The 18,507-nt window shown below is 33.7% G+C and overlaps 1 protein-coding gene across 1 annotated transcript in view; it reads left to right on the forward strand.

Moving 5' to 3' along the window:
- The window catches only part of LOC130446539 (transient receptor potential cation channel subfamily V member 6), an 80,241-nt gene that overhangs the window by 44,183 nt on the left and 17,551 nt on the right, over positions 1–18,507 (forward strand). The window contains exons 11-17 of the mRNA XM_056782857.1: positions 818–969; positions 3,305–3,521; positions 3,811–3,972; positions 9,365–9,553; positions 11,009–11,121; positions 12,763–12,886; positions 15,230–15,566. Of these exons, the coding sequence (XP_056638835.1) occupies positions 818–969; positions 3,305–3,521; positions 3,811–3,972; positions 9,365–9,553; positions 11,009–11,121; positions 12,763–12,886; positions 15,230–15,566 (1,294 nt within the window). The remainder of the gene's footprint in view (positions 1–817; positions 970–3,304; positions 3,522–3,810; positions 3,973–9,364; positions 9,554–11,008; positions 11,122–12,762; positions 12,887–15,229; positions 15,567–18,507) is intronic.

The raw sequence follows: 18,507 nt of genomic DNA on the forward strand, positions 1-18,507 counted from the left end.
CGCATTTGAAGCAAACAGCTCAACAAATTGTCTACCACCAGGAAACTGAAGGACAAGACTGCTTATAAGGCGGCCATTATGGCATACCATAGTAAACTGTGTAAATCTAAAAATAAAACGTGCCGAGTCTTTTGCGAGGCCGTGAAATACATGCCAAACGCCGCTAGAATACACAAAGTCTCAGAAAGAGACCATAGCAATGGAATAGGTGAGCTCAAAACGGGCTATAGTATCTGGCTTGTGCGGTTATCGTACTCCAAAAGAGAGATGTTTGAGAGAGTTTCATCTTTAAGGCGGAGAGAGGATCCAGGTCCTAAATTAAATCTTATCGTTTCTATCAGTCTATCGTCCTTCTTGTGGGGAGCCGACTGATCTGCTCTGCATAATCAGACAACTAGAAAATGCTATAGAGTTGGAATTTTATAAATATTGAAGGTACGTTCTTCAATACGTCAAGCTATTCCATCGATGTTCTATTATCACTTAGACATGGTGTATCAATGAGAGTCTGAACTTAACCACTCAAAGACAGCCCTAGTTTCATTTACAAAAATGGTCTGAAAGTCTGAAACACCTCAGAATGAAAGAAGTTGTACTATCTGCTAATCAGAAAATAGCCACTTTGAGTGGCAATACAATTTGATCATTTTTCAATCTATTGATTGCTAATAATCTTAAAAAACTATAAAACAATTAATTACAAATGAAACATTCCGCTTTTACAGCGTTCAATTGTATCTTTTCTCTCGGAAAAACTAATCGTTTTTCATTTTTTTTTATGTTGAAAAAATACTTACAAATTTATTTTATTTTTCAGTCCAACTCTCCTCCAAAAACGATATTTTTGTTATCAAATCTTCTTATACTATGCTGTATTCCATTTAGATTATCTGGAGATAGAAATACAGAAGAAGCTATCTTATTATTTGCGGTACCCGGGTCTTGGTTCCTCTTGATGTTTTTTGCTGGGTAAGACAAAATAATCATTATAATGTCTGTTAAAACTTTTTACGGCCGGTTTCATAATCCTACCTTAACTGGCACTTTACCTAAAGGTTCTTTTAGATTAAAGGGCCCTTTAACTTAGTTATTAAAGTGAAGTAGTCCAATAACGATTTGTAACGGTCTCTAAGTAGAAGCTTCTTTAAGATGTTAAAAGAAGGTTCACAAACCAAGGTGTATTTTTTAAGTGTTTTTAGTTACTACAGACCTGTCCTTTTCCAAAATGTTTTATTAGAAAAAGAAAATGAATGAAACTTAGAAGCGTGTGCTGAAAGTGTTTTATTTGTCGGTAACATTTATTTTGGCTTGATCTTTGGTGACGTGTGGTTGTGTTTTGTATTTACCAACTCAATTCTTCATTTCCATTTCATTTCAATTACTTTATTCAAATATTATTATTATATGTTCTAATTTTTTGGATTAAGGTTTTCACATAATTGAAAAAAGGAACATTTAGCTCGATGAAATTAATGGTTTGGGAAATATGTAGATTTTTAGATCGTTGTACATACCAGAAAGAGAAACATTCTGAAGTCAATTATCACAAATTGTAATTATTCATTGAAAAGACTTACAGGAGATATTAAAACAAAATCAGACGTTTCTTGGAGAACTAATGAATAAATAAACAAAATAAAAAAACATTTGTACAATATACTATCGAAGGTAATATTACTGACATAAGAAAAAACTTGAAAGAAATTAAGAAAATTTTTTATCTAGTAGGCTACTGTCAAATAAGCTACTATTTGATATTCAATCAAAAATTGCAAGCGACTTAATTTGTTTATGTCAGTTTGCTGTCAATATTTTCAAAACCTGTCATCAATAATTATCACATCGTATTTTAAAGTTTCAATATGGTAGAATCTACCATTAGTGAATATGACGACATGCATTTGATGTATGGTTTGGCTTCTGGTAACTCGTATAATGAACGCTTTCTGGGCAGAATTGTACTCGGCTTGTAGAACTTTTGTGAGGGTTGATTGTAGCTTACAGAAAACAGGTGTGTCTACAAAAATTGAGTCATCTAGTTTTCATTATTTTTTATAAAATGATATTTTAGGAAGTGTCTCATCTAAATAAGGTGGTGAAGGGCAACAATAAACTATACAAAAACCAGCTTAAGAACAAATGCATTAGATGCTGATCCCACAACTCAACTCCTTGGTTTCTAGATAAACAATGAGTTGATAATACATTTGTTGGAAAAGTACTGTTCACTAATGAAGCTGGTTTCACACAAGACAGTTTTATTAATTCCCATAATTTACATTTATGGACATGAAAATCCTCACGGTACAATTCAAAGAAAAAAAATCAACATCGATGTTAAGTTAATGTGTGGCAGGAATAGTAAGAATTTAGTGGGTCCATATTTTTTTGATAATAACCTAAGTGGTCAAGGATACTAAGAATTTCTCCAGAATGATTTCCCACCTCTAGATATTCGCAAAGGCGTGTAAAAACCCATTACCATACCATTACCATTTTTACTAATAGTTGGATTGATTCGGGAGGTCCGAGAGATTACCGATAAAATAAACTTCTATTGTGACGCTATAAGGTAGAATCTTGAAATGATCTTCTAACTTAAACCCCGGAAGTGTGAAGAAGTGCAGGTGCCCAATTCCAGCATTTATATAGTTTTTTTTGTTTTTATTTGATAAGTTGTAGGCTAATCAACTAAATTTTCTACATTTCAATTTTTTCCTTATGTAAGTAACACACTCTTCGACAGTATGCTGGTCAATTAGAAATATTGATTGCGTTTTAATACCTCCTGTAAGTATTTTCCATGAATAATTACAATTTATAATAATTTTCTTCAGAACGTCTCTTTATAGCGAATGGTTTCTTTGGCGTGTACAACGATCTAAAAATCTCGTAAACCATAAATTTCATCGAATTAACCGAAAAGTGCCTTTTTGTTAAATAATCGATTGAAAAATTAATTATTGCTATTTTACCATTGAGGATGAGCCGCTCCTGACTTTCAGATAGTATAGAATTATTTAATTCGTCCACAACATTACATGGGCATACATTGAAAATTGAAATTATATAAGTTTTGAGCTTGAAACTGTGCCTATAATAATATAATAAAATGAGGGGTCGTATGAGAAAATTTTTTTCATGTCACAGCATTACTTTCACGTCATCTACTCACTCCCAAATTTTTTGCTTCAAGTCCCGGAGCACCCTTTATATCCATTAGCATTTTTTCTCAGAATTTAAAATTTTTGATTTAAGCTTATAAGGTTATAACAAATTTTCAATTAATTCTTAATTATTTCAGAGCAGTCCGTTTAACTGGTCCTTTCGTAACGATGATTTATAGTATGATAACAGGAGATATGTTAACGTTCGGAATTATTTATACAATAGTTCTCTTTGGATTTTCGCAATCTTTCTTCTTCTTATATAAAGGATTCCCTGGAGTCAATTCCACATTATATTATAGTTATCCTTCTACTTGGATGGCTTTGTTTCAAATTACTTTAGGAAATTATGATGTAAGTAAGTAAAATTATTCATTCAAATAAAAAAAACCTATTATAATATATAATACAACTGTGAGAAAAGCTACATATCCTTCACGAGCGCAAAAATTTGACGCAAACAAACAAATTAACAGAAAACGTAGAGTTTAGAATCAAAATTTATCGAAATTTTTTCCATACTTTATATTTATATTCTTACTCAATTTAAAAAATGAAGTTTTCAATCAAGATTTTATTTGTAAGCCAAACGTGAATCCAACAATTTGAACGAATGAAACCCATTTTTTACAATTTATTTCAGTATCAAGAGCTTGGATCGACAACTTACCCTGGAGTAGCAAAAACGGTTTTTGCTCTATTTATGGTTTTTGTTCCTATTTTACTATTAAACATGTTGATAGCTATGATGGGAAATACATATGCTCATGTTATTGAACAAAGTGAGAAGGAATGGATGAAACAGGTAAATACCTAAAAACTAATTATATGAATAATCCACATTAGTCAAGTATCTACGATTTACGGACCTGGAAATTGTTAATTTCTTATAAAATAATCATTTCTTTAATTTCATATTTCTTGATATATTAATGCATCTAAATGTTCTTCATTTTAGGTCTCTTCTGTTTTAGAAATAGTTTTTTTTACTAAATTTTAGAAGAAAGATAAAATTCGACGTTTCGACTTTTATTTAAGTCTTTTATTAAAAAAAACTAATTTAAAACAGAAGAGACCTAAAATCAAGAACATTTAGATGCATTTATTTTATTATACAGTGTTTTCCAATAGGGACTTGACAATTTTTAATCTAGTTTGTGACCGCACTTTTTCACTTAACATCACTGTCAGTTTATTCAGTAGACATAACCTTTCCATCATAGTGAAGTACACGAACGAACAACGTCTGCAAATCTTGAAAATTTACTACAGAAATTCGGAGTCGGTGGCCGCTACTTTAAGAGCATTAACTCCGATTTTTGGTCGTAATTCTAGACCTAGTAGACAGGCAGTAACAAGTTTATTGAAAAATTTTGAGTCTACATATTCGTTGTGTGATGTTGCCTTGCCAGTGAGACTACGAATTGGTCGAAGTGTCGAAAATATCGCTGTCGTTGAAACGTCCGTAGCAAATGATCCACTTTATGACGAATTTTGCGTATTACACCCATAGAAGATCAGGCTCACTCAAGAATTGAAGCCGATGGACCATTCGAGGCAACGTACGTTCTCCGATTGGGCTCTGGAAAAGATACGCCAAGATGATTGATTTCATCGCAAAATCAACTTCAGTGACGAAGCTCATTTCTGGGTTTATCAATAAACAAAATATGCGGCATTGGGCGGGTGAAAATCCACATGTGCTTAATAAAAAACCATTTCATCTACAACAGATAACTGTTTGGTGCGGTTTGCATGCCGGCGGTGTCATAGGGTCATATTTTTTTGTCGATGATAGTGGTCGCCACGTTACTGTGAATGGTAATCGTTATCGCACCATGATTATCGATTATTTTTGCCCCGAATTGAATATATGGACTTGGACAGCATTAGGTTTCAACAGGAAGGCGCCACAAGTCACACAGCATACGTTATAATCGATATATTGAAGAACAAGTTTGATGAGCGTGTTATCTCAAGAAATGGACCAGTCGATTGGCCGCCTCTAGATTTTTTCTTTGGGGCTACGTCAAGTCAGGTCTATGCTAATAAGCCCACGAATTTTGAAGAGTTCAAAGCCAATATTGAACGCGAAATAGCAGACGTTTCCGCCAAAATGTGTGGCTGAGTCATGGAAAACTGGTTCCAACGAATCAACCACTGCAAACGTGCCCGCGCTGGCCATATGAGCGAAGTCAAGTTCTGTTCTTAAATATTTTGAATGTACTTCAACCCGATACTAAAGTTTTTGAAATATCTCAAATGGTTTTCATTTTATTTTGAAAAAAAGTTGTCAACCCCTTATTAGAAAACCCCTTACATACTTGAATTTTAGATTTAAATTACGATTTTGAGTCAATATTTTGATGTAGATTTTGGGTGAGGCTTTTGATTAAGATTTTGTTCAGTTAATACTGTATTGCATTTTTATATTTATAAAATTGCAATTTGTTTTTAAAAAAAGATTTTCACTGCGAAAACACGTAATTAGCTTAGTCATTACGATTCGTGCGGGTCGTGGAAAGAGCTTTTACGCATCGTGTCGATAAAAAAAAACTTTCTGTGATCTCAGTGTGTCAACACTAAAGTGCGAATCCTCAAAACCTACCCTTCAGTGGAAGAAGAAGTTCAGAATAAATCAAAAAAAAATTTCTGTGCACTTTGTGAAATAAGTTTGTGAAATAATTACAAAAAGATGGGGATTAAGAAATTTTTTGTCTAATCCCTTCTTCCCCAAATCAACGAGAGAAATCGATAAAGAAAGATGGTCTTGTTTCAAAAATATAGTATTAAAGTTTTTAGGAAATACTACGGATTCCGAATATAAAAATATTGTGCAGCACGTGGAGCACAGCGTAAAAAGCTCAAGGTTGCAAGATGAGCTAAAACTCTTCTTATACTCCCATATTGATTATTTTCATGAAAGCTTGGGTACCTACTGTTGTATGCTTAACACGTTGACCGTCGTAATGGCAATCATTTTTAACATTTCTAGGGCCGGAGCTTTTTTGTTTTAAAACCTTCATAAACCCAATTACCAGGCTATGTAATTCCATAATAGGATTTTATTTGGTCTGTAAGTATATTTTTTAAGTGCGAAGCAAGTGTGCATCGCGCGGCCCTAAAGACAAAATTTCGATGCTGGCGTCACGCGATGCATCCGTGCTTCGCAGCGAACAAGAATAGACCTGCAAGACTTAAATGCATGTTATAAAATTTACGTCGTCTAGTTGCTTAGTTTATCTTGGTCATTCGAGAAGATAACCTCTATTGTGTAAAAAAGTAAATAGATAGTGATATTAGTGAGATGGGTGATTATGAGAATGAACAGTTACGTTTACAAGGAATGATAGACGATATTTTATCAGATGAAGAACCGTTTGAATATTCGTCGGAAAGTCACAAGGTGAGCACAAGTTATTCTGAGTCTTCTGATTCATCTTATTCTCCTGTACAGACAAAAAGTATCAAGAAACATAAGTGCTAATCCTGCTGGTATACCTAGTACATCGTCCGATCAACTGTCTACACAAAACATACCAGAAAGTGAAAGACGGGACTATCAGCTTAGTTCACATATTGTTGGCGTTACACGTGTTGAAGAAACAATCGAATCTGTTATCACGACGCTTTCAGTGGAGTAACGATTCCTCGTCTGACGAAATTCTAGTAAAGCCTACTGATCTTCAATGGAACGAAGTGATAGGAGACCATCTGAAAAATTTTGCTATTTATGCACATGATTTGAATAATAAATATCGATCTACAAAACAAAACAAAAACCCTATTGATTTTTTTTCATTGTTTGTAGACGACGATCTTCTAAGAAATGAAATTTTTTTGGGACTTAAAATCTGGAAAGGCTTAGTTCAGATGCCTAAGCTTGTTATGTGTTCTTTATTCGAATGAAGTAAAATCAGTAATGTCTCGTAACCGATTTGAACTTCTTTTGAGCAATTGGCATTTCTCTAACAATGAAAATACGGATACATCGGATAGACTTTACAAAATCAAGCCACTTTTGGATTACATAAGCCAAAAATTTCAAGATGCTGTGTCTACCTCATGTAATGTGTGCGTGGATGAAACTTTAGTGCCCTTTCGAGGACGACTCGCTTTTTTACAGTTTATAAAGAACAAAAGACAAATTTGGCGTTAAAATTTTTAAAGTTTGTATCGAAGAAGGCTATAAATATGACTTGTGTGCCCACGTCTATTGTGATGGAGCTTTATAAAAATTTATTGGATAGCGGGCGTACAATATATGTAGATAATTACTAGACAAGCCTTGAACTTGCTCATAAGTTATTAGATAGGCAAACTCATTTGGTCGGAACCCTAAGAAGAAACCGAAAAGGAAATCCGGAACAAATTGTAGACAAAAAACTGAAAAATGGAGAAAGTATTGCCAAGGAAAGTGACTCTGGAGTGGTAATAATAAAATGGTATGATAAACGCGAAGTTCTGATGTTGACAACTAAGCATTCCAACGATATGGGCTTAGTAAGATCACGCAGTGGCTGTGAAAAACAAAAGCCCGAAGCCATCAAAGACTACAATGAGAATAAGAGTTTCCTCGATCTATCCGACCAAATAAAAGCATATGCTTCTTGTCTTAGACGTGGTATAAAATGGTACCGTAAAATGGCCATCGAAATTCTCTTGGGCTCAACAATCGTAAATGCATTTATTTTGTACAAACGAGTTGCTGGCAAAAATATTAGTATAACAGAGTTTAGGGAAGAAATTGCCAAAAATTTACTTCAAATTACACCAAAGGAAACGCCCTCACCTACAGAAAGACATTTTATTGAAGAAGTAGTGTGGCACGGCTCATATTATTAAGGGCCATGCGAGTCACACATACATCACATGGCGGTCAACGTATTAAGTGAGAAACCAAAGAAGGAAACCAAGAACGAGTTCGGAGAAGCATCAATGAATTGAAGATAAGGTTTCACAAGGAAAAGGAGTAAACATAGACTTGTGTATAAATTTAAATAAAAGAAATAATTGTTGATGGCTTTTATAAAATACTAAGCTATTTGTTTGTTGTAATAAATATTTGATTTTTCTCATTATTGTGTTTTTATTTTGCAAAAAACTATACGTGATAGACAGTGAGGGAATATTTTGGAAATCAGCGTAACTTAAAACATAGATATTATTCAACAAAAATATCTCATGCAAAGAATCATTTTTGCAGACCTGTGTAATCGAAATTATGATTATATACCTGTAAAATCTGGTTCTTTTTTCACTTTCTTCCTGTGTGCATATGAAAAAAGATTTCACGCCTGGACGTAACTTAAACTTCATATAATAGTTGGATAAACCTCAAAGTTTCTAAGAAGAGTGTTACAAATACTAAAATGTTTTTGCCAGCGTTTACTTGTTTTTGATTAATACTCCAAGTCGCGTATTCTCCGCCTGCCCAGCAAGGTTTCCTGGTCTGGAGGAACAAGATGTACTTCACCAACCATTTTCTCTTCATTGTAAGTGGCAACGACGACCGCTTCGCCCAGAATTACGTTGACGGGTTAAGATAGAAACGCAATATTTAGTTTTTTGTGCGTTAACAGGAAACAAAATGTACTTAGTACCAGAATTAACCTCGAGCCTCTGAGATTTCCCGTTTATGGACACAATAATGAGGTATTTATCTGAGTCAAAACTAATTTTAAATAAGTCAAGAATCACGAGAACAGGGCACAGCATTAAATTTGTGAATTTTGTAGTATATATTTACAAATATACATTCTTATCGTAAATGTATTCAACTGATTTTTTTCCACTGATTTGTCATCGCTTTCCTCTTTAAGCAATATGGTAATACAAAACCATTAAACGGGAACCTTCCTTCTAAGTAATGTACAATGAACGTGTACACATTAAAAACTATGAACTTTGTGGTTTCCCATAGCACACGGAAACAAAGATATTCAATGCCTATGGCTGCAATCTTTTATTCACAATACTATAAGATTTTTCAACGTGCTCACTTTCACACATCCAGGAAGCAATTTCATTTGGAAAATATTATAAGTGTTCTGATTATTCACTATTATATTAAGACTTAACTGCCTGACGTCTTTGTGAATCCAATCAAAATGTAATGAAAAAAAAACGAATGTAAATTATAAAATATTATAAAATTCATTCATTAATATTATCTAACTTTAGGTAATCTTTTGCAGTGGGCAAAGATAGTAATCGCGTTGGAAAGAGCGATACCTCAAGCTGATGCTCATCATTATTTACAAGAATATAGTATATCGCTTGGGGGAGGAGATGACCCCAATACCGAATTGAGAGGAGTTATGGTTATAAAATCTAAAAATAAAACGCGAGCCAAACAAAGAAAAGGAGCTGTTGCAAACTGGAAGGTGCATATATTCATTTATTTCTTATTTCTTACATCTTTTGATATATTAACGTATCTAAATGTTCTTGATTTTAGGTCTCTTCTGTTTTAAAATTAATTTTTTTTGATAATTTCTAAAAGTTCTAAATTCATTTTATCCTTATTTTGATATTCATGATGAAGGAAGGTGATCTATAGATCAATATAAATAAGCTGATTGTCAGTGTCAATACCATATTTTGATAAAGACTTAAAGAAATGTCAAAACATCAAAATTTATCTTTCTTTTCAAATTTAAAAATAATCACCACAGCAGTCGCAAAATGATGTTTTTCTCGAAAACGGTTAATTTCAGCGTAGTCGTTTTAATCTTAAAATCTAACATTCTGTATCGTGGAAAGGATGCGTTTGCGGACATAAGTTCCTTATCCCAATAGACATAATTTGACTCCTAGAGTGTTTGTACTCGAGTTAGGGACACCTTGTGTGTATATGGCAAAATACTTATAGTAAAATCATGAAAATTTCTACGTTTGGGTTCTACGATCTTTTCAACTCAAATATTTTCAAATATGGCCGGTAGAACCGAACTGTAATTTTGTTATATTGAATAGAACACCCTGTAGATTAATACATTTGTTTTCGTAAAATGTATACTTTTTGAATTATTAATTAAAGAAATTGAAAATGAAATGGTTACTGTTCGGTTACCCTTAGTGAGGTCAGACGTATTCGAATCAATGTTGAAAAAATTTTTCATTCTATACAGGATGTGTATAAAAAGTGTTCCAATTTTAACTTTATCAATATCAAATTTCTTTATTTTTTTAAATAAAATCGGTTTTTTCTATTTTAATGCATTCAGGGGTAAATACATATATACTTTTCTATGCCCAAACCTTACCGTTATCTAGATATTAAATGTTTTCTGTAAACTTTTAGAGATACAGGTGTGGTCTAAATTTTATTCCCCCTGATAAATTTGATTCAAATGAACCGTATACATAGCTTCAAATTGATGAGGATTCTTTTAACAGTTTGTGAGTTTGGTCGTGGTCTATCTGGATATCTTGCAGTACATGTTCTTGTAACAACTTGTAACAAACAAAGTATTGGGAATAACTTTTTTTATAAAGCCACTAATAAAAAAGTTTTCAAACTTAAGTAGACACAATGTATAAAGTATGACCCAGAAAAAGTTTCTGGTTTTAAAAATGAGTGAAAATGAGGCATGAATCAAGTATTGGTGGGGTTAAAGATTTATTCCTCTTATTATTTATTTTTCAATAGTCTTTTAACTAACATTAAGTATGTCAAAAACAAGAGCTGTTAGTTGTATATTTGAAATCTGCACATTAAAAAATCAGTTCTTAGATTTCTGGCACTATTTTTTTCATTTTGTTTACCTCACGTAAAAATCTAATTTTTTGTTGATATGTGATCAAAATTTTTCATATTTTTGCATATTTTATTGTAGCGGGTCGGAAAAGTAACAATAAACGCTTTGAAAAAAAAAGGAATGACTGGTGAAGAAATGAGATGTCTAATGTGGGGAAGAGAATCCATAAATACCCCCATTAAAACAAAAGGGTACGTATTAAAAGTAGTGGGTACATTTACGCATATTTTGTTAGGCAAATAATTTATGATTTTCTCTGTTCGTAACTTTTCCGAACTGTGACTTTCAATAAAAGATCGAGTTTTTTGTGATCCTCCAGGCACCTGACACTTGATAGACTAGTATATTACGTACCTACAGAGAAAACTAGGGCATTCTCACCTTCGGCTGGGGTGCAAAAATTCTGGACGAGATAGCCCTACTTCTCTTCCGTGGAGCGTATACTAATTTTTCTCCCGGCGGGATGAAAAGTTCGCCCTTGGATTATTCTAACGAACAAAGGGGTTGCAGGGCCCGAGCTTATCACTGAATAAATGCTTGAATCTTTTTTAAACTTTAAAAGTATTTTTCTCTTTGCATGAATTAAACATACAGTTCACATTTTTCAAATATAAAAAATAATGCTGAACATAATTACATTGTTTTCTTTCTTGGTATCGTATTTATAATTATCTATGATAATTTGTTTAACTTCGCAATTTTTGAACATTACAAAAGATGAATCGAGTGTCACGGAATCAATTACTTTATTCTCAATTTCACTACTAATAGCTAGTTCTTCCTCTTCCAAATTTATAACAATTTCTTCTTCTTTCAATTCACTATCACTAGAATCGTCTAAATTCATTCTTTTTATTTCAATTTTGATAAACAAATAACTGATCGCTCCGTTCTGTTAAAACATCTAGTTTTCGGCACCACGAAGCCTTCTGAAATACCAAACAAATGGTGCTATCCTCAATCAAGTGCAGTCCAATCACACGAGTATGCTGACAGTGCACCATATCGTCACATGGTTTTAGGATAATAGCAGTCAGCCTATCAAAACCAAGGAAGCGAGTTTTTTGCTAATTGTAAGCCTGCAAGTGGATGTGACTTTCGTCCGTGAACTAAGTGTTATTCAAGAAATATGGATCATCGTACAATAGAGTGTAAAAATTGTTTATAAAATCCTGGAATCCATATCTTGGTTTGTCAATCGGTCCTCAACTTGAATTCGATGCAGGCATCCATGTCTTTAAATAAACGCCAAATCGAAGTATTGCTTATATTCAACGCTCTCCGAAGACTTCGGTTTTTGGTTATTGTATAACCTAATTGACGTCATGTTCATTTTTCTTATATCTACTAACCTACCAAACTTTTCCATTGATATAACGACGAAATTTCTCAGAAATAGAAAGCTTAACTATATTGGTTATTACCTTTTTAAAAAATTGTTCTCTTTTTTCTATAAGTAACTTACGAGTACTGTACGATCTCAAATAATTTTCCAAAAAAAATATGTTTTTCCTCAGTGATAAAACATATTCTCAACTATCACATATCAATGCAAACAAGCGCCTAACAGTGACCCTGAATTTTTTACAGCATATTAAGGCGCATATCCATCTAACACTTATACATAAACTGTTTCTATTATTCTCTTTTCCTATTGAGAATTTTACTTATTCAATTAGTTCCACCTAAGTCTTGAATTTTATCACTATCACTTTTGCATTTCAAAAAATCTCAGATTCCATTGATTTTATCTCTAAATACTGTTATATTTTTGTCGGCATCTTTCCCAAACCTATCTTCATGAAATAATCAATATATGCACTTGATTTCAGAAAAAATAATAATCCTTATGTTATAAATCCACAAGGACCAGATTTAACAGGTGGTTTTGGTGATGCATTGTCGAGCGCTCTGGATGTAATGGCATTTACTCACGAAGTTGACATAAATGGAGCGGCGCAAGGTTTGAATTTGGCAAGTGCTAATAAGCCATCGATACCACCACCTAGTTACAATGAAATAAATTCAGAGAAAACTACGCCGATTAATAATCGAACTAATTCTAACATGACGGCTTTAGACAATAAAAATACTTCAAATCCAGGTAAGTTAGTGTGGTGTAGTTATTTTCAATGTATTGATAGAGTTCAAGATCTCCAACCAAAAAAGTAGGTTCTGAACAAACACGTACGGGAACAGGTATTTTTATTTTGAATATGTTCAAGGGTGTCCCCAGAGTGGGAATCCAAGTGGGCGTCATGAGGGAGGCTTCACTTCAGCCGCCATCTTGAAAAACACGTTTTATCAGATATCTCGCGAACCGCGTATCGTACGACAAAAATTGTACAGATCATTATTGTAGATAATGTTTTCCATCTTTTTTATTTGAAACTTTATCTGTATAACGCATAGGTTTTCAATTATAGCGCTCCAAAGTTTCTTCGATATGGTTTTTGCTAAATATTTAGTTGAACAATGATAAATTAAAAATGGTGGTAACTGAATTAAAGACGTGTCAGACATATTAGATGCCATCGGAAACGAAATCCAAGAAGACCCAACCTTCGATTCGTCTCCTTCGGATATGGCGGAGGCAGATGAGACTGATTCACAAGGCGATGAGATTCACGTTAAATTTCAAAAAATAAAAAATCAAATTGAATAAGACAGGGTGGCGTTCTTTCCCCGATCCTGTTTAATATATATTCAGAGGCAATTTTCTAGGAGGCTCTGGAAGACATTGAATTTGGAATTAAAATTAATGGAAAAATCTTAAACAATATTAGGTATGCAGATGACACTGTAATACTAGCCCACACCATTCAAGATATTCAACAGATATTAAACAGAGTAAATACTATTAGTGAAAATTACGGACTTAAAATGAACTACATTAAAACGAAATTCATGGTATTATCGAAAACTAGTATTAATAATGTGTCGCTGTCAATTAATAACCAACCTATAGAGAGAGTACACCGCTTTAAGCATTTGGAAAGCTGACTGAATGACGAGTGGGACCCAGATGAGGAAATTAAGACAAGAATAGAGATAGCCAGGAGCACGTTTTTTAAATTAAAGTCGCTTCTCACAAGTAATGACCTTAACCACCTGAGAACAGGCTGGAGAATAACACAATACTATGTTTTGACTACCCTACTTTGTGGTGTTGGTGGACTTTGAAGGTCTCCAGCATACGTAAGGTATAAGCTTTTGAAATGTGGCTCTTTAGACGGATCCTTAAAATACAATGGACGGATCGGGTGACCAAAGACTATTAACTATTAACCATTGTAGAGAGAAGGAAAGCTTCCTACTTTGGCCACATTTTTAGACATCAAAAATATGCCTTGTTACAGCTGATCATGGAAGGGAAGATAGAAGGCAGGCGCGGCCTAGGTAGAAAAATATTTTCATGGTTGAAAAACCTTCGAGATTGGTTCCATGTATGTGATGCCGTAAATCTAATACGCATGACTGAAGATCATGAGGAATTCCAAAGGATGATTGCCAACCTTGATTAGAATGAAGTAGGCACTGGAAGAAGAAGAATATCTAGAAACAACGGATGTCTCCTTTTGTTAGGAGCGATTAGTATTATGATAATCTTTGATTGTTCTTGCTATATGAAGCTTGTATGGAATTTCTTTTAAACTGATTTTAAATATAAAGGGTATTGTGAATAAAAGGATGTTTCCCATACATATTTATATGATAAATATAATTTATGAGTAAAAGTAATTTTACAGAAGTAGAGAATACATTTGTATTTGTATTTGTGATACCATCTGTCAAAATTTCACATCAATTTGAAAGAAACCGGTTCTGGTTTGTGTTATGTGATTATTATCCTGAAAGTGCTCCGTTACTTGCAATGATTTGTAAGTGTACTTTGCTTTCAAAAGTCGCGATATGAACATCAATGTCGTTGAAATTCCGGGGCCATTTATTATATTTTTTTTAGAAATTGTTAATAAAATCTGTGCCTTTATTCCTAGCGATCGTCATTAACATACATATTTCAACCCAACAAAATTTGTATGAAAAAGATACTGGTAAGGCGGATGCAGCTGGCTGGCTGGCTGAACTAGAGTGGGATCACTATAATTAATATCCAAAATAAAAAAAAATTTGATTAATATTTAGTTTTGACTTGACATTGTGTACCTGGATATCAATTAACATGTAAAAAATATACGTTAACAGATCGTTATTTGCTTTGTTATGATTTTTCTAATTTTAGACATGTCAATGTTTGGCGCCTTCACTCATCTCAGTGAATCGCAGTGTCTTTCACAGTCTCCACACCCAGATCCGATCCCAGCGTCTTCAGTAAACTCTAATTTACTCCAACAAATACCAATAAATAGTCCGAAAGTTGAAGATCCATTGAGAGAATTAGTTTTGTGTGAAGAGAAAGATGCTGATCCAGAAAAATTGAAATTTTTGGCTTTATCTGCTGCCAATTTAGTAAAAGAAGAACCTTCTCCGAAGCAATCCAGTCAGTCTACTAGTATAAATGTTAAAGCCTTAGCAGGAATTTTTGTAGGCACAGAGACATTGATAAAAAAAGTTGAAGAAAATCTAAAAAAGAAATTTGCTGCTTTGGATCCCAGCGACAGTGAAGGATTTGGAGGTAAGAAATATTTCTCCAGTGAAACTTCATCTTTATTACTTCCTAGTTTCTTTTTTCATTGGAAGATATATTACCACTGCTAATTAATGTTTAATAAATACACTAGAACCTCGGTAATCCGAACTAATTGGAACTGGGGCTTGCCGAAAATTCTGATTAACCCAACAATCGATTTCAAAATTAAAAAATTCCAAAAACATGCAGAGGAATGAATTCGAGGAACAGGACAATGGATAGAATCTACAAAACGTGGTATGTAACCAAGTATTTCTGACGTTAGACCATGCGTTGAGTCATCGATGGTGCGTCGCGTGCTTGTTTCCTCCTTTCCTACCTCCTTTTCTTACAGCTGGTTTATCTGCGTGGTTCAAGACTACACATACACTTGTACTTTAGAAAAACTCAATGCTTTGAATCGCTTGGATGAAGGCAAGAGTGCTAAAAATGGTGATGAATGGTGATCAATCGTTTACTGCAAGCAACGGGTGGTTGAACCGTTGGAAAGTTCGTCATGATGTCCGCCAGTTGACATTAACTGGAGAGCAATTACCTTCAAATAAAGCCGTGGCACAAGCTTATCTGGATAAGTTCACTGCTATTATTACCGAAGGAGAATATTCTCATCAGTAACTTAACTTCACAGTAGGAAACCCGGGTTTAAAATGAGCAAGGAATATTGATAACATGTAGCCAAAAATCATAAATTACCATTGATGGTAATCGGTACATAAAAAAATCTGAGGGCATATAAGCATGTAAACATGAAGTTCCTGTGTGGATGGACATGGCTCTATTTTAACTCTGGTTTCATAACCAGTTTATAAAGGCTGTTTCAATAAAAAAATCGACTTGCCAAATAAGGCAATTTTGTTTATTGATAACGCACCATCTCACCAAAACATCACAAAATTACAAAGTGGCGAAATCAAAACTGTATTCATCCCTCCCAATGTTGTATCTCTGATACATCCTATTTACCAAGGGGTTCTCCAGGCAACGAAATTAGCCTATCGTAAGAAATTTCTCTTATTGAAGGCGATTTTACACTAACTATAATTGAAAAAATCAAGAAAGTGTCAGTGAAAGATGTAGCTTACTGGTCAGCTGAGGCATGGAATACAATTACTGATCAGGTCATTAGAAAGTCTTAGAGGAAACTGTAGATTTCTTTGTTGACTCGCAAGATGACAGCATCTAACCAAGGATCCATGCTTCAACTGGTGAGATAAATTCACGGTTGCCTTTTTAAGAGCGTGAAAAAAGTTTGATCAAATATAATTGATTACCGATCGGCAGTTCGGATTATCCGAAAAATCAGATTACGGGGTTCGGATGAGCAGGGCTCTAGTGTACAATAAACACTTTGAAGTTCTAGTCCTAATTAAAAATATCGCAGAGAAATTGTAGTCTATTCAACCTTTATTCAAATTCTAAATGGTTAGTGTCAATAAGTAATTTCAACAAATTGAGGAATCTTATAAATTATGTTCAACGCCATAGTCTAGTTAACAAATAAAACCTGTAATCTTGGTCAAATGATGTTAGATTGTCATGAAGACAATGAAAAACTCGCCGTTCACTAGCACTAGCAATAAGGCTAGAGTTTTCAATCAATAAAAATTCTTACGAGAAGGGCGCAAGATCAGTTTTGGTGAGTTCCAAGAATCATATAAATTAACCCTTCACGTATGAAAGGTTAATCAGGTAATTATAAAATGAGTACAAGAAAGTTGAAAATTAATTAATAGGATATTGATGATCCTCATCTTTCATTGTTCTTTTGTAACTATCACAAATTTTTAAATTTATCAACAGATCCAATATTAGAGATAAGAGACCAAACATATCTTTAAAACTCACTACTACATCACTAATTAAAATATTTCTAGTCAAATTTTAAAACCTGAACCAAAAAACATTCATGGATCTAAATAATGCTTATGGCCAAATATCTATACTTAGTAGACAGACTCCACATGGAAATTGAGAATCCGAGTAATCCGAAAGTGTTCAAATACCCAACCATAAGTTAAGCACGGTTTAAGTTTATATATTCCATTGATATATTAGAAGACCGGCTTTTGGTCTATATCAGTTCGTAACAATGCGTTACATTAAAAAATCAACTGAAGGAATCGATATCATCAAAGTACTATAGACCATTAACCAGGTATATTTTCCACCCGGATAACGAAATTCACTAAACATTGGCGATCAAAGAATAACCTCATTCAAAATAAAACGTTTAACGACTTAGTGATTTCGCGAATATTGAATAACACGTAATTTTTTCGAGAGCTGCTACTAAGGTTGTGAGATATGGGAACGCTGATGTGAATATGTCAAAACTAACAATGCCATTATTAGTGTTGACGTTTTTAATAGTGAACATACGCAGAGCCTGTTGTGATGCGAGTGCTATTTAATTGGTTTACATATACTTGATACACTCATCTTGGTAAAAAAATAGAATTAAATTGCAAACATTTTCTATGACTTTCGATGTTGATTAAACAAACAGCAGTGTGCTAATCAAATCGCTTCGACTTTTGGTGATGGAACTAATGAATCTAACCTAACCTATCTGACTCGTGCCACTGTGTTTTTCTGGTTTTTCGAAAGCAATCGTGGTCGCACTTCGCTAAAGGATGAATTTCTTGAACGTCGTCCAAAATCGGTTGTTGTGCCAGAAAACATCAATACTGTGCGTAAATGATAGAGCCAGATCGTATACATTCAATATTGCATGAACATTTGACTCTAAAAAAGATACCGCATAATTTAATAATCGCTCAAAAAACACTCGAGTCGATTCGTGCAAAGAAATGCTGAACAAATTTAATCAAAAGACGTCTATAAGGTCGTGACAAGCGGCGAATTATGGATCTATGCATTTGAACCCGAAATTTAACAACAATCGTTGTCGAAGTACTTCGAAGCA

The sequence above is a fragment of the Diorhabda sublineata genome, chromosome 7, assembly GCF_026230105.1.
Source record: "Diorhabda sublineata isolate icDioSubl1.1 chromosome 7, icDioSubl1.1, whole genome shotgun sequence".
Taxonomy (NCBI): Eukaryota; Metazoa; Arthropoda; class Insecta; order Coleoptera; family Chrysomelidae; genus Diorhabda; species Diorhabda sublineata.